The 16,534-nt window shown below is 43.5% G+C and overlaps 1 protein-coding gene across 2 annotated transcripts; it reads right to left on the bottom strand.

Moving 5' to 3' along the window:
• Positions 1-4,982: 4,982 nt before the first annotated feature.
• Positions 4,983-15,558, bottom strand: pcdh18b (protocadherin 18b). 2 transcript variants are annotated; one of them, XM_053429249.1, is made up of 4 exons: positions 12,715-15,558; positions 12,122-12,210; positions 11,605-11,774; positions 4,983-6,496 (listed from the first exon to the last, which is right to left on the bottom strand). In XM_053429249.1, the coding sequence occupies exons 1-4, from the start codon at positions 15,229-15,231 to the stop codon at positions 5,541-5,543; spliced, it is 3,732 nt and encodes a 1,243-aa protein (XP_053285224.1). In that variant the 5' UTR covers positions 15,232-15,558; the 3' UTR covers positions 4,983-5,540. The 2 variants fall into 2 exon arrangements, with proteins under 2 accessions (XP_053285224.1, XP_053285225.1); XM_053429250.1 differs by having other exon boundaries at positions 12,122-12,177.
• Positions 15,559-16,534: the final 976 nt, after the last annotated feature.

The raw sequence follows: 16,534 nt of genomic DNA, 5'->3' as shown, positions 1-16,534 counted from the left end.
GTCGTTAAAGACTCTACAGCTTGTCCAAAATGCCGCAGCATGTGTCCTGATGAGAACAAAGAGAAGAGAGCACATTTCTCCAGTATTAGCGTCGCTACACTGGCTTCCAGTTAAATCTAGAATAGAATTTAAAATTCTCCTCCTCACCTTCAAGGCCCTTAATAATATGGCGCCTTTTTACCTTAAAGAGCTGTTAGTACCTTATAAACCCGCTAGAGCACTCCGCTCCCAGAATTCAAGCCTACTTGTCGTCCCTAAATTCTCTAAAAAAAGAGTAGGAGCCAGAGCTTTTAGCCATCAAGCCCCTCGGCTGTGGAATAATCTACCACTTTCAGTTCGGGAGGCAGATACCATCTTTTCATTTAAGAGTAGACTCAAAACCTTCCTTTTTGATAAAGCTTATAGTTAGAGCTAATTAGTGCGCCAGAACGTTACTTGTTCTATTTTATGACACATGACACACGGAGCTTCTCTTTCCAGCTTCTCCTTCCTCTTCTCCATCCCTATCCCCCTTCCCCGGAATCCCTTTGCTTTATCACCCGCAGATCCAGGGCCTCTGTGGCCGCACCATGGATTGCGGTTTGTGGATCGTACACCGGGGGTCGCGGTGGTGGATCCATTGTGGCGGATTCTGGGCTGATCGTGGTGCTGGTGGCGGACCCTGTGTCGCGTTGGCATTGGGCACGGGCGGTGGACCAGGACCGCGGTGGTGGCTTGTGATGGGTCCTGGTGGGCGGCGGTGGACGGTGACTGAGGACTGGAGTGGCGTCTGGTCTGGATGGTGGATCGTGGTCTAGATGGTTGCTGAGCATGGACTGTGCTTGCAGCGGGACTGCTTGGCATGTCATGTTGGGGTTGTCCTTCGGGATGTCTACCCTCATCAAATGCTGCTAGAGACTTTGATTATTGATGATGTTCTCCTACACGTGGCATCTATTGCACTTCTGTCCGTCCTGGGAGAGGGATCCCTCACATGTGGCTCTCTCTGAGGTTTCTACATATTTTTACCCTGTTAAAAGGGTTTTTAGTAGTTTTTCCTTACTCTTGCTGAGGGTTAAGGACAGAGGATGCCACACCCTGTTAAAGCCCTATGAGATGAATTGTAATTTGTGAATATGGGCTATACAAATAAAATTTGATTGATTGATTGATAGGTGCTAATAGGCCCAGCGTTACGCACAGATGGCTGCAATTATTGTTGTGAGGAGGAGACGACATGGAAGAAGACGGAGAGAACGGGAAGCTAAAATAATCCCTCTTGCCAGGGCACTGATGGCCATCATCACACCAGATACAGCTCTGACTTGCTGCCGTGTGTGCGCTCTGTTGGCTTCAATGGCCCGAATGCCGCACCACAGCTCTCACCTCCAGGACAATATTGGTCAGAGGCATCTCTTCCACAATTATGAACTATTTTTTCTTTTGTTCTTCATCTTACGTCCTGCCATCTTCTCTTAATTTCATTGGTTGTTCTTTTAGTTTTACCCACAGTATTTACTCTCTCCCAGATACTCTCCCATATTTAGTTTCTTTGATTTATTTTAATATTTCTTTGCTGCAGCTCAACAACATGTTTGTTTGTCTCTTCCACTAACACCTCCGATCCAAACCAGTAAGGCAGGCAAATACAACTGCATCTACCATGTTTGCGCCTCTTATCATTTGCGCAATTATTTTTAGTAGATCACCCGCAAAACGTCCACCAACCAAACGTGCTATAAGCTATAATGCACACGCAATGTAGCACTCTTTATTTGGGATCTTTATAGATCAGGCCTTAAATATTTTGATTCTGGTGCTGTGACCGATAAGTTTGCTCGTTGAGTTTTGTTTTCAAACTTAATGTGTTGACAGTGACTTGATTTCACAGTGCCATGATATTTTAGCATCAACATGACTCAGAAATACAGATCCATAATGGATGGATGGTGGACAGGACTATGAAGGCAGGAGTGACCTGAGGGAAAATAGAATGTAAATAATTAACAACAGAGACCAACCGATTTGGTTTCAGTGCAGCTAAGTTGAGGAAACTTGGTTTAGTGATGTCACTGTGCAGACGCTTTGCTCAGAAAAGATGTCCAGCTGCCATCAGAGTAGTGAGGACAAAACCAGTGTGTACAAAAACCCTGAGAAAGCAGTATGTCTCAGCACTTCAACAAGATGAATGGATTTAATCAATCAGCTGTTTGCTGCCATCCTCCCTCTGCTGCTGAGCCAATCAAAACTGATGATGACGACGCACACACACACTCATTCACACAACACACCCCTGTGTATCAGTATATATGTGACAATAGTAATACAGCCGGCTTAATTCCCTTCTGAGACAGCAGCCTTCTGGCTCACTGCTGTGGAGCCCAAATGAGTGATACCTGCAATCCTGCATGTATTCATTTCTGCAAAGTAGTCTCACGGATAGAGACCTTTTCCAGAGAAAAACACAGAGCTTGTGAGGACCTATAGACTTTATGGGGACCGAAGCCTGCTCCTAATGAGGCAGAACGTCTTTTCTGAGATACTGGTTAAGGTTAAGATCTGGGTTATGTTTGAATTAGTTAGGGTTAAGGTTAAGGGATAAGATATTGGCTAGGAGGTTCACAATGAATGCAAGTACATGAAAAGTCTGAATATAGTCATGCAGTTGAGATCAAAATGAAGGCAGACTTAAAAAATGGGTGTGCTCGGAATAATGTGTCGGGAGTACTCTTGTAATAGAATATTAATGACTACTGAGGACTTAAAGGGCAAAACGTTAACATGTTGTCTGATGTGTTGGAGGCTGTGATTGCATTCCAACATGGACTCTTATTCTTCTTGTCTCTCTCTCTATATCTATATTCTCTCTTTAATTAAATCTTCAAAAATAAAGCGTGTACAACTGTATACCCTCTGATACTGACTCTATCCCTCTGTCTCTCAAATATATGTTCATTCTCACCAGAAAACCTCTGATAGGCAAAGCACAAAATAATTAGAAGAAACGATAAGTGTGTGAATAAAATGTGTTTTGTTTCTCTTCCCAATTTCACTCCAACTTCCCTCAACTCCACCATGCTCATATCTGCCCTCGAAACGGCATACCGATCAGAACATTCTGATCACTGTTGTTTGTGGCTCTCTTAAAACTTGTCAATCTCTTGATTATTTACATACAAATTCCACTCATCTTGTTCAGAGAAATAGAGCAGTTGGCTGGGTATTGATGTAATAATCCATAGAGTTGGCACAAATTAAAAATGAATGGTCAGCTCATTAGTGGTTGTAGGTTTCCGCCTCTCTTGGCGGCCTGATCAAGAGTTTTTATAGATTGATCTGATATTAGAACAATCCAATACATGTTTCATATCTCATTAAACTGATTTTCTTTTCTTTGTGCATAAACTATGAGAGCTAAGGTAATATGCATGTATGTATGTTTGACTTTGTACTAATCTGCCTTTAATTTGAGTTTGAACTTTGACGTATGAAAGTGATAGAGAAATGTTACAGCTCTTTCAATAACTTCTGTTGTGACTGCAGCATAAAAGTAACCGGGGTGCTTATTCAGACATGAGACCAACATTTCAAGTTGCCATCAGCTTAACATAAATAAGCGCACGTCTGCAAATAGGTTAATTCGAATCAGGAAGCGAAGGGTGTGGAGTCAGAACCTTCTGGAATTACTGTATGTAAGTCAGTGCTGTAAAACCTGACTGTGGCAGATAAAAACCAGGCAATTGGAACAATTTGGGGGAAATTCCAGGCACCTCATGTGATACTGATCATACTAATTTACAGAAGAAAAACTCAAATCTATCTACTGTTGATTAATGTGAACACATCCTCTACTCGAAATATTATAATATACATTAAGTTATTTTTTCACTTATATTCGTAATGTTATATTGTCTTTATTGGTGCAACAAAGACAGAATCTATGTCCTGTTCACTCAAATTTGTTGTTCTACATAAGCTGCAGTGTAGTAATTTTTCCTCCAGGGGGCTCTGTGTGGCCGTCTCCTCTGCCTCTCCCCTCTCTGGCTCCATGTCAGGGCTTGGTGCTGTTGGTTGTGGTAAAAAGCGGATGACTCATCGGTCTACAGCGCGCATGCTGAACCTCTAGGTGTCACCCATTATCTAGCTCTCAAGGCAGCAGAGGAAGGTGTCCGCCCCCCGCCCTCCTGAGACTCTCAGCACCTCTCACAGATATTCCCTCCTGCTTCCACAGCGCATTTCGCTCCATCAGCACCTACACACCCGAGTTTGATCCTCTCGTGTTGTGAATTCAAGTGACTGTGGGTTTGCAGGCAGAATTCAGAGCCGCTGTCTTCTTATTTTTATTTTATGGTATGAGACAACGATCCAGTTCAAAAACCACCGATTTAGAACAAAGAAAAGTGTGAGAAACAATGAATTGACCATCAAAATGGTCGTAGGGTAATTTGCAGTTGAATGAGAAGTTAGCTGCCATAAAATGTCAGTACTGAACTACAAATTTAATGAATTCGTCCACGGTCCAATATTTTGTCTTCAGTTGTATTGTATTGAAATGTTGGCAGGATGTTTTTTATTTATAAGGTTATTAACCCCAAAACGCCTCTACACTGACTTTTGTCCTGATATCATATGAACAACTTGGCTTCTTATTTCATTTGGATTGAATGTGTGAACCAGTCAAAGGGTCATGAATTAGCTGCTCCGAAGCTTTTACTCATAGACACATCCTTCAAATGCTCAGCAAAGCAAGAATAAATTAACTTACAATCCCAATAACTGTAGACAAACAATTAATTTATCCTCCATTTGCATTAGACAAACTGTAAAGACTACCTTTGAAGGAAACGTTTATCATGACATGTGAGATCTACTTGTACAGCTACATATTGAATTGTAAAACTACTGCGAATGGAAGACGTTGTACATGTTGTTCAATTTATTAATACACTATAGGCTATTTATTCAGATAGATAAAAAACTAAAAAGATATAAATCACAGACTGGAATGTTTACGTATTATTTTTATTTGTGCATTCTACCCTTCCCCACAACAGACCACAAAGACAAGTGTCCATTACTTCATTAATATATTCATGTATACATATCATAGTGACAACAAAAGAAATCACAATACAAAAAACTGTTTAAATACATAGAATGTCGATCGCATGTCAGTATTGATTCAATGTCTTTGTACTCAACATGCATTCAAAATATAAAAATAGACTTCTGATTAAGTTTATATACACTTTTTTTATAAATATAAGAATACAAATGTATTTTTAAAATACAAAGATAAATACAGTCACATAGTGTACATTTTGTACCAAAACAAGCAATTACAAACAATTTTTTGGATATTTAGCATTCACAAAACACAATTATTACATTATAAATGCAACTTTAACGACAATTGCAGGTCTTGTTTTTTTGTCTTCGTTTCTCCTTTAACTTATGTTCCTGTCCTTTTTTGCCACCCAAGGGTGCTCACTTTTATACTTAAGGTAAAAGGAAGCAGTCATTGGGTGGTGAATAAATAAAGAGGATAAGAAACAGGAAGTCTAGCTCTGCCGTACATCCTGCAAAAGTTTGTTGATTTCAGCCACCAGCTCGCTGGCATCCACCAGCTCATGTCTGCTGTCGCAGCGTTTGCCCTGAAGGTGGTTGAGCACAGAGTCAAAATCGTCCTCCTCGTAATTCTCTGGTATCTCCTCCATTGCAGGCAACCACTTGCAGGAGGGCCCAGGGAGCGGCACTTGTACTTGCACAGGGGCTGGGGAATGCTGCATCAGAGTGGGACTGACCAGTGCTGTGAGCAGAGGGCTACTGTGGGGTTTACAGGGGTGGCCGGTGTTCTGAGGACTGTTTTTGGGTGCCTGTGAGCCCTTGTGGCTGCTGCTCTGGGAGCCGAGCTTGGTGTTGGGTTTCAGAGTGTGGTAGCTGCCACCCTGGTGATGGCCAGATGGACCGATGCTGCTTCCCGGGTTCTGGAAGTGGGTATTGGCAGCCCAGGCTGCCACGCCTTGCTGGTGAACAGAGGGGCTGGGCTTGCCAGGCAGATGGCCCCTCCTGCGATCCAAAGACCCAGTCATAGGCACACCCACACCACTCAGACTTGTCCCTTTCTCTTTCTCGTTGACCTGGACATAGGAGTCCAGACCCTGGGGTAGCAACCTCTGGAACACGCTGCTCATCTCTGACAACAGTGACGTGGTCCCACACAGGTCTTCATCTCTGTCCCCACTGCTGTCCTCTCCCCCCTCCTCCTCTCCACCATTCTCACCGCCCAGGTCCTTGCCGAAAGTGGAAAAGCTCTGGTTCCGGGCAGTCACATTGTCTGTGCAGGGCTGTGGGGTCTTTTCCTGCGAGAGGTCAGTTACATGGCGGGCTTCTTCTCCTGGGATATAGAGGTTGCTCCGGTAGTCGGAGGATGATGAGGCTGGTGAGGCCAAGGGGGGCATCCAGCACTGATCTGAGTGACCAAGAACACGACACTCCTCTGTGCAGTGCCTCATAGCTGGATAGAAAGACAAAGCAATTATGAGTATCTAGAAATACTGAGCTGCACACACAGTAAAGTTCATTTGAAAAATGTTAGAGCTGGGCATCAAACTTCACTTCCCTTTGAAAACAAACAGAAATGTGTAGCATTGAGTATTAAAACCGAGCTGTACTGATATGTGGCATTGAATATCTAGCCAGATATTTAACCAGAGTTTCAAATTTTTTGATCAAAACAGTCAAGACATAAATCAAAATTTTGCAACAGGTTCCAGGAGGAGTCCAAACTGACTTCTTGTAATATGAAGATATTAAATTCCGCTGATGTAAAACACAGAAAAGCAGAAAATCAACACATTTGAGATGCTGGAGCCAACGTTGTGTGCCATATTCGGTCGATTGAACAACTTTAACAACTGATCCATTATCCAAACTCTTGCGAACTACTTTTCTGTTGATAGATCGATTCCCCCCCCGCCCCCCTCCCCCCTCCAAAAGGTTTCTGCTAAATTTAAACTAGAATCATTTATAGCCTCCATCAAGGATTTGTAGAGAGACTTTGATTTAAAGGGCCACAAAACCCAAAGAGGTGGTTAGTCTCATTATCCAATGATAAGTGAATTGTTATATTTGGAAATTTAAAGAAAAATTCAAAAATGATTAGTAAATTTCTACTTCATATGCTGTGAACGTTCTCTCTAAAAGATGATTGTCAAACCATCAAGTTTTTCTTTTTTGAACGCTTGACTTTTTTCAGGCATAGTATATCATACATTATGTGTGTTCACATTGAATGTATATTGTAGATAATACTAGAGATATCTTATCTTTTTCTTGTGAGAAGGAAACAACCATAAATAGAATCAAAGGGATGTAAATAAGGTTCCTGAAAGTTGATTATTTTTCCATCCAGCCTGCCTCTCCTCAGGTGTTTTGTCTGTGGAAACACCACGGAAATCTGCTCTAATTAGTCTGAAAGCTCTTCGCAGGAACACTACCTGCTGCCTTCCAATGTATTTACCACGATGAGACAATTCAGCAGAGCCGATCAATGCCTATTATACCTCCTCCTCTAAAAGCCCTGCATTTTTCCCTTTCAACTCGCCCTTTTCAATATTAAATCTTCAAATAGAAAATCTCTGAAGAATAAATTAGACAAATCAAATATGCCAACTTAAAGCCTTCATTAAAGGAGTGCAGCGCTCTTCAGTCGTGCCATTGAGGGACTTCATTATACCCTCATTAACATGAAAGGAACATTTATAATACATCTTAGAGCAGATGAAAAGTGCATTTGGATGCACTGAAAGGGGGAGAAAATCAGTGCGGGGTAGTGGAAGATTGAGTGCTCTGCCCTGCTGATGAAAGGGTAAAAATGAAAGATTTAACCCCACTGATTTGTGTGCAAAAATAAGAATGTGTCAGGCAAACATTACTAGAAAGCCTGCCGGTGTGACTGACTGCAATGTCAATTCAGATGACTTACTAACTGATTTTCTTGCCCCTGAGTTATTAGGCCTTGTATTTAGAACTCAGGGCTAAATGACTCACTGCTGTTAATGTGAGAAAACCTTTATGTTTGAGAAGAAGGAGCAGGAGGACTCCGTTATCCACTGAGCAAGGAGAATGACCACGACTCTTGGACCACACGACTGGACCCTTCTTTTCCCATAATGCAACGTGTTGATATGTTTATCAGAAACTCTCTGCCTGATTAATGGCCATATCTGTCAAAGTCACCCAGAAGCACCACACTGGTAATAGTGTAGTAATAGTTAACTGAGTTATAGCTTTTTAAGACCAATTGGTTGTTTATTTAGCAAATGCCCCTGTGGTTAGTGTGGTCAGATGCATCGTTGGTTACTGATCTTGAGGCTATAGGAAGTAATTTCCCCCTTGAAAAACTATCTTCTGAGTAGTGGTCCAGTATTTCATTATTATCTTAAGGAGCAATATCAAGATAGCAATATGCCCCTATATTGACAGGTGTACAGTGCATACACATACCTGGCAAATCTGCCCTTATAATATAAAAGCTTCCAATTTGAAATGAGAAGGGAATGAGATATGGCACTCTAATTGGCTCACTACTTTTAAAGTCCAAAACACTGACGATGACTTTTGTGCCATGCTCTTAAATTGTTTAAAATAGAGCCCGGAAAAATATGTGTTGCTAATTTAACCCATTTAGAACCAATTCATCTCCAGTGCATATCTTCAATCACCCCTGCCTGTATGTGACAACACTGTTTTCTCCTCATTCATTATGCAAAAATAATAAAGTCAAGCTTGACAGTGAGGATATTTTTAACCAACATTCATCATAAACAAACTGCCTGGAGAGCTCTTGCCATCTGTAGATCAGTGTCTGTGGATCAGAGGTCAACTTCTGTCCGTAACACTGACAATCGGCCCTTGACTTCAAGGGCCTTTAATTTGTCCTTCACAACCATGTAAGTAATGTCAAATGTCTTCTTAGATAACCACCTGTGTGGGCCAGAGCATAATGGGTTCTCCAAATGTTTTTTTTGTTCAGGGTGCCATTAGGACTCTAACATTTTCGGGGAATAATTCACTTTCCTTCTAAGAGCGAGTTGAAAATATTGATATCAATATCAGGTCGATGTGTTTGTATGAAGACTGAGTAATGTGTTCAGCTTAGCAGTCGGACTGGAAGTAGGGCAAAACAGATAGTTGCAATTAGTTAAGAAAAACATCTATGAACACGTTCAGAATACCCTTACTTTATCCAGCCACTCCGTTCTTATACAAATTGCCTATGGATTGTACAACAATGGCTTGTAGTTTCGAACTTTGAGTAAGGCTAGCTGTTTATCCTGCCTCCATCATTAACTGTTAGTAAGCCTAACCCCACCCTGATCCATGTCTAAACAAACAGGTTTGTCTCACTAGTCTTTAAAAAAAAGCGAAGCCAAGTCATGGAGAAGAGAAAAGCTGTTATTTCTTTTTGAAACAATTTCATATTCTCTCAAAAGGTTGTTAATAATCATTTGAATATGAGATCTGCTTCTACATGAACCACAAACCAAGAGTTTCTACCTCCTTCTACACCTGAGCAAAGATGGCTATATCCAGTCATAATGACAGGAACCAGATAAACACTGTTCAAAATCATCTATGCTGCAGTGGACACGCGGGTGGAAGGCGGGTGAACATACAGAATGAGAACTGTGAGCTTTGAGATGTAATTATGCTCTTTAGGGCCTAATCATGAGCACAGCTCAGAACAGACGCCATGGCAACTACTTGTCACATGGCAATTAAATGCGTCCTGCTCATCAGGGAAGCATGAGGGCTCCATTTTGGATGGCTGACAGTGAAAGCTTGAAGGTGGGAAAAGGAGAAGGACTAACAAGCACAGCTCCTCCATACAGCTATAAAGAAAGTGAGGAAGGGGGTGTTAGTGATGAGATTGTCTGCCCGTCTGGGTCAACTTTAATTGCGATGTAGCTCAAATGCAGTGTCGCATGATGGCTGTGTGGGAAGCCGGCTGGAAAGAAGTGGGTGCTTTGGGAGGAGGACGATGACTCAATAAAAGAAGTTGCAACCTCTGTGACATTTGCCAAGGCAGGCTGAGCGACAGGAACTTTAGAGCATGTGTCTGAATGTTTCTAAAGCAACAGGTCTGTGAAACCTGCCAGATAGATAGATTTGAAGGGTAGAATATATCGAAGTCAGCAGGTCAGTCAATGTTCAACAAGTGCTCAAATTCTTCCTTGTTAACTCGACAGTGGAGAGAATGGAAGAGAAGAGGAGTACTGTAAGGGAGGAGCTGTTGAGCTATCTGAAGCCATGGGGTGAAACTCAGTGGATGAGTGTCCACAGTGTCTCTGACAAACATTCCAGGCCAATACACATGCAGTCAACTTATAATGCAGAATAAAAATGAGGAATGATCAATGTATGGCACCTGCATACTCTTTGATTATTTTAAAGACTGTCTTAATACACTAATGTTATCGGTCACTAAGCCTGTAGTGATTCCTTTCTAGCTTGACTCCACTGTAAGACATACGAGACAAACCCACAGCCCTCATCCTGTGGTTGTTCAGCTTAAACTCGGCTGAAGCTGATATAAGGCTTTAGCGTCTGAATTATATGGAGTGTGTATCTTTTCATTTGTCTCTTTATATGAGACTTCCTCTGAGTCTGGGGAGCCACAAAGGCAGAAATTTGAGACTGTAACTTTTGTATATATCTACATTGATTTGTGTAACCTAAGACTGCTGTAGCTTCATATTAGTTTTGCCTGAACTGTGGAATCCATTTTTGCACATAAAAAATTTGTACTTCATCCCCCATCCCCACTTATGCTGGAATTATGCTATAAAGGGATTTCTGCAGGGCCAGCCTAGACAGGATGAATGATTACCCCAACCAAATACCTTTCCAACATATAGCATTGGAAAATTCTAACTTAAAAACTGTTTATTTAATCCTTACTATAGTGCTGTATATCAAGCGCATCAATGTGTCAGTCTAAGACATCTGGCACAACCCTGTGTTCACCAGGTGACCCCTGGATGGTTTAGCCCAGTTGAACCATATTTAAAAATTCAAGAGACAACTTGAGGGGGGGGGGAACGTTTACCATCTTGTGTGTAGTGACAAGGTCATAATGATTAATTAAACAGACGTATCATGTTACTTGTGTTTGAACTGAATGAATAGCTGGTTACTCAATTTGTCAGCTGACAGGATATTAATCAGCAGCTGTACATTTAGATTAGACATATCCCTTTTCAGGTAGAGTGTGCTGGCTCCAGCCTGTTAAATGTCAAGATTTCCAGCTTTTCTTTATCCTCTAAACCTGTTCGTGTTTACCAAGGGACTATTTTTTAATTAGAATTTTTAATTAACTGAATTAATATTTTAAAAATGTATTTGGCAGATAGATCAATAATAAGGGAGCCCTACATCTTTGCTCCAATTTGTCCTATGCAATTTAATGGATCTAGTGTAATGTATTGTGGCAAAGATTTAGTTCAATTTAGTTTTAAACATAAACATTATTTAGATTCAGTACTAGATGATAAGAAGAAAGAAAATGAAGTGATATGAGGGCATGGGTGTGAAGTTGTGGATGGGGGGCCAGTGGTATACCTGCATGCGTTCTGTGCTGGCCATCAGGGGCATATATCTCAGTAAAGCCCTCACCAAGGAGCCGGTCCATGGGTGACTCCCTGCCTGGCTCATAGTCGCTGTCCCCGGCCTCACTGTCTCCACGACCGCTGTCCTTCAGACTGAACTTATCCATCTCATTCAAAGCATATCTGCAAAGAGAGACAACAACTTGATACATTTGTCAGAAAGGACTAATCATTGAAAATAATATTATCAAATGGGTATGGTACAGCATGCTACCAATGGATAATAGGGTTCACAGAGAGGCAGAGAGCATGCTGCAGAAGGGGTTTTACATAAAATTATGCAAATGTGATGTTACTGAGCATACAGTTTGACTCTAAACCTAAAAGCTACGACTTATGGATGTAAGGGGCTATGTGAAAGTACTGACAGCAGACAAATTCATATGGGAATTATTTCTGATATTTCTGATATTATACCTCTACGTAAGTCTAACAACAAACTCTTTAAAAGCATTTTGCATGCCCATTACCTGTAGCTCCTGGTGTATTTGTTGCCTCTGAAGCTTGGTCGTGGCTGGTACTGACCCTGATGGAGCATGGACAGAAGCTGTGAGACTTGCTACAATCAAAACAAAAACAAAAAAAGGAAGAAAAGGACACAAAAGAAAAAGAAAAAAATGAAGACGGGGAAATGAATGGAGTCAAACAAGCAAGGCCACAAGACAATGCAGTGTGGGGGGGATATGTGGGGAAAGGGTAGATTTGCTGGGTGGGATGGGAGGAGAGGGGGGGTGGTGACATGACTTTGTGACTTGCTCCTGAATGTGATGGTCAACAAAAACATGACATAAAGGGCTGGACATAACAGAATATGGGAGCAAGGAATAAATTCAGAACAAATACTGAATATAAGAGATAAACAAACTACAAAGTTCATGATTTTGGGCATAAATACAACAAGTTGTTTATCTTTTAATATTTGAGAGAATATGCAGAGGTACTTTTTACAATAAAATAAAGATTAGTGACCACTAATTTTTATAAATTAACATAAGTACAGAGAATCTAGGGTTAAAGAGAATGAACTGCAAGCATTAAGGAAACTGAAATCTAACTGTCTTACCTCTACAGGAGGTGTGGCATGGGCCAGCTCCAGGGCAAAATTCTCTGGAACATGGTTGGAGGAGATGGTGACCAGGCTGTTGAGGGACTGGCGGCTATGATGGCTCTGTCTGCTACCCAGGGTGCCCCTCTCAGGTGCTGGAGAGGCTGACGGGGAGCGTGGGTGTGCCCGGACAGGCAGAGTCCCATTGACAGTTGGGACCAGGGTGATGTCTGCTTTGTGGATCTGCCTGGCAGGCTTCTTGGGGTGGTTCTGGTAGCTGTTTTCTGCCACACGGCAGTTATAGTTATGTCTTGGGTCTTTCTTCTCTCTGGTGCAGCGGGTGGTGGCAAACATCACCATGACAATGAGCAGTAGAGCACAAACAGCACCTAGAGAGATGATGACTATGAGAGAGAGATCCAGTGAGGCTTGGCTGGTGCCAGTGGGGTAGAGAGGTGGGAGGATGTCCATGGTCTCCTGCAGGGAGAGCCTGAAGAGGGCGCCTGTGGACAGCCGACTGGTGCCCCTGTCTTGCACTTCTACCTTCAGCTCCATCACATCCCGAGGAGCCTGTTCCAGGCTGGCATTGGTTCTGAGCTCACATCGCCGGGCATCCATCACAAACAGCATATCCTCATTGCCACCAACAATGGCGCAGCTCAGCTCTCCATTGGCACCAGCATCACGGTCTGTGACTTTAAGCGCAGTTATCAGCTGACCCGGGGATGCATACTTCCAGACCAGAAGCTCAGCCGTGTGATTCTGGAGGGAGGGGGAGTGGATGATGGGGGGGTTGTCATTTTCATCCAAAACAGTTAGAAGGACGGTGGTGTTCGTGGACAGTGCAGGGTTTCCCCCATCGCGTGCCTGAATGGTGAAGGCGATTCGGCTGACGTCTTCATGGTCAAAGCTGCGTAGGGCATAGATGGCGCCATTGGAGGGATCAATGGTGACATAGGTGGAGATAGGGCTCCCTTGGACCAGAGCATCTATGATGGTGTAGGTGACCTGGCCATTGGTGCCCAGATCTGGATCTGATGCCACCACGGTCATCAGATATGCTCCTGGTGAGTTGTTCTCTGATTTGAAGACCTCATAGTGGCTCTTCTCGAAACGTGGAGGATTGTCATTTTCATCCAACACCTGAACAGTAAAATGTTTGATGGTTGAGAGACTAGGAGAGCCCCTGTCCTCAGCTATGACAGTCAGGCTGTACTCTGACCTCTTCTCCCTGTCCAACGAGATGTTAGTGAGGATCATATAATTCTTCTCGTAGGTCTTCTGGAGTCTGAAGTGGCCATGACCGTGCAGCCTGCAAACAACCTCCCCATTGAGGCCTGCATCACTGTCGTCAACACGCACCAGAGCTATGAAGGTGTCCACAGGGGCCCCCTCTGAAATGTAGGCCACCTCCTCTTTACCAGGTGTCATCAGGTTGATGTTAATCTCTGGTTTGTTGTCATTTACATCCACCACTTTCACCACAATTTTGCAAAGTCCAGGGATGGAGTTAGGTCCCATGTCCTGAGCCTGCACATCTAGCTCAAAGGAAGCAGTGCTTTCATAGTCCACTTTTTTAATAAGAGTAATGTGGCCATTTTCGGGGTTTATCTTAAATGTTTCCAGGATCTTTGGTGGAATGTGACTGCTGAAAGAGTAGACTATTTTCCCATTAGTGCCCTCATCTGGGTCTGTGGCGTTTAAATCAATGATTAGAGTCCCAAGGGGAGAGTTTTCCAGCAAATTGATGATGTAAGCCTGCTCATCGAAGACTGGGCTGTTGTCGTTGGAGTCAGAAATGCTGATTTTGACCAAAGTGGAGCCGGATTTGGGGGGTACACCGTTATCCGAGGCTGTGAGCTGGAGCTGGTAGCTGGACAGCACCTCCCGGTCCAGCTCCCTCATCACCACCAACTCTGCGTACTTGGCCCCGTCCGTCCTGGTTCTCACATCAATCTTAAAGAAGTTATTGGGTGTCAGTGAGTAGGTGTGCAAAGCGTTTTCTCCGACATCTGCATCCACTGCGCCGTCTAACGGGATCCGCGTCCCCACGGCTGCGCTTTCGGAAATCTCGACTGGGACAATGGAGCGGGAGAAGTGCGGGGAGTTGTCGTTAATGTCCAGCACTTCCACTTCCACATGGAACAGCTGCAGGTACTCCGTCGGGAGCGTGACCACATCGAATTCAATCGAGCAGTTCAAGTTTTTCTCACAAAGCTTCTCGCGGTCGATTTTGGTGCCGATGCTGATCTCTCCGTCCTCCTCCCGAACAGTCAAGAACGGCGTGCTCCCTCGTTGCATAGCGCGGAACCGAAAGGTCAACGAACTCGGTAGTTTGGATAAAACCCCGGCTACATCTTCCCTTAACCGTGCAATAACCGTGCCTACTTTCTGCTCCTCGTAAACTTTATATTTCAAAGTCTTACCAGCGGCTCCGTGCGTAAGGGCGACCAAAAGCAGTAGATGGAGTAGTGCAGGAGAGAAAATATTTCCTTTTGCTTGAATCATTTTTGCACCCATCTTCTGCGCGCACATTTCGACGAATACTTCCACAGAGGCAAAAAAAAATCAGGTCGCGGGGACGGGGGTAAATTACCTCTCAGAAGTCTGGCATGTTGAATCCTGCGCTGCTGCTCTCCGCTACTCAAAAAAATACAACTCCGCAAAACAGATAAATAAATAAATAAATAAATAAATAAGTGGATAGTTACACGAGATACAGTTAATGTCTTTCTTTAGTTGAAGAATAAAATACACGATCAAATCGCGGCGCCTTCCTTGTAGCTTTCTCACATAACCACATACGCCCGCCGCCTCCTGTGCGTGCGCCTCTTAGAATGAGTGAGAGTGTGTCTGGGCGAAGAAAAGGCGCAGCTTTCTCCCAGTGTGTGTGTGCTTGGGTCTGTGTGTGTGTGTGTGTGTGAGAGAGAGAGAGAGAGAGAGAGAGAGAGAGAGAGAGAGAGAGCGAGAACTCAGTGTGCGCGTGTGTGCGACTGTGTCTGCCTGTCCTGCCCCCCCCCCCCCCCCCCCCCCCCCCCACCAGGCTCTCTCTACGCCCCACAGCACCTAAACTGCGTCTCTCTTCCACACAAAATATGCCCCGCACCTTCCCCCAATTCCACTCCCTCACCCCCTCTCCTCCTAAATCACCAGAATGGCCTCCTTCAAGCATCACAGGAGGGACCGACCATTGGGAGCCCCGACTCTCTCCCCCACCTCCCTCCGCACAGAGACACCCCGGCATTAAAAGTGTGTCACAACAATGGGCCAGAGGAGGAAGTATTCTGGGCTCAGCCACTTATAACACAACACATACTGACCCGCGGCAGGCTTACATTGTTATGATTGTAATTCACAACGTGTGCCAACTCTGCTCCTTTCCTGTGTGCGTAAAACGCGACATTGTCGACCTCAGAATAGAGTATGAGGAAACATGAAACACACTCTATAGTGGTTGCCTGACCAGGGCGCACACATTAAACCCCAAACCGGGAAATTAAAAATATTTATCATCCGTGGCCTTTTTTTCACAATATCCAAAAGCAAAATTGCAACTACCTTGCATGTTTGTATTGTGGTCATCCTAATATTGCAATGAATTTCCTCCTGGGGTTTATCTTTATACTTTTCATCTCGACCATATCCTGCCCCATATGCGCAATTACGCACAGTTGATTCTTATGCCATTAATTTCTGATCCACCTGTCTGCATGAGGAGGAGGCTTATTGAGCTTTATGTTTGAGACCTGGCATGCCCAAAGCCAAACATGCCCATGATTCTGTGTGACTGTAGAACACACAACAAGACAAAATCAGACAAAACAAGACAAACAACCAC

Source organism: Pleuronectes platessa, chromosome 8 (genome assembly GCF_947347685.1).
Source record: "Pleuronectes platessa chromosome 8, fPlePla1.1, whole genome shotgun sequence".
NCBI classification, from domain to species: domain Eukaryota; kingdom Metazoa; phylum Chordata; class Actinopteri; order Pleuronectiformes; family Pleuronectidae; genus Pleuronectes; species Pleuronectes platessa.
Note: the sequence above shows the minus strand (reverse complement) of the source record. Positions and strands in the feature narration are given on the sequence as shown.

Bases quoted from the DNA above. Each gene is read 5' to 3' on its own strand.
- pcdh18b (XM_053429249.1), bottom strand. From the start codon at position 15,231: ATGTGCGCGCAGAAGATGGGTGCAAAAATGATTCAAGCAAAAGGAAAT. The intron at 12,211-12,714 runs GTAAGACAGTTA...TTTTGATTGTAG, and splicing joins ATGCCACACCTCCTGTAGAG to CAAGTCTCACAGCTTCTGTC. The intron at 11,775-12,121 runs GTAATGGGCATG...CTCTCTTTGCAG, and splicing joins AAATACACCAGGAGCTACAG to ATATGCTTTGAATGAGATGG.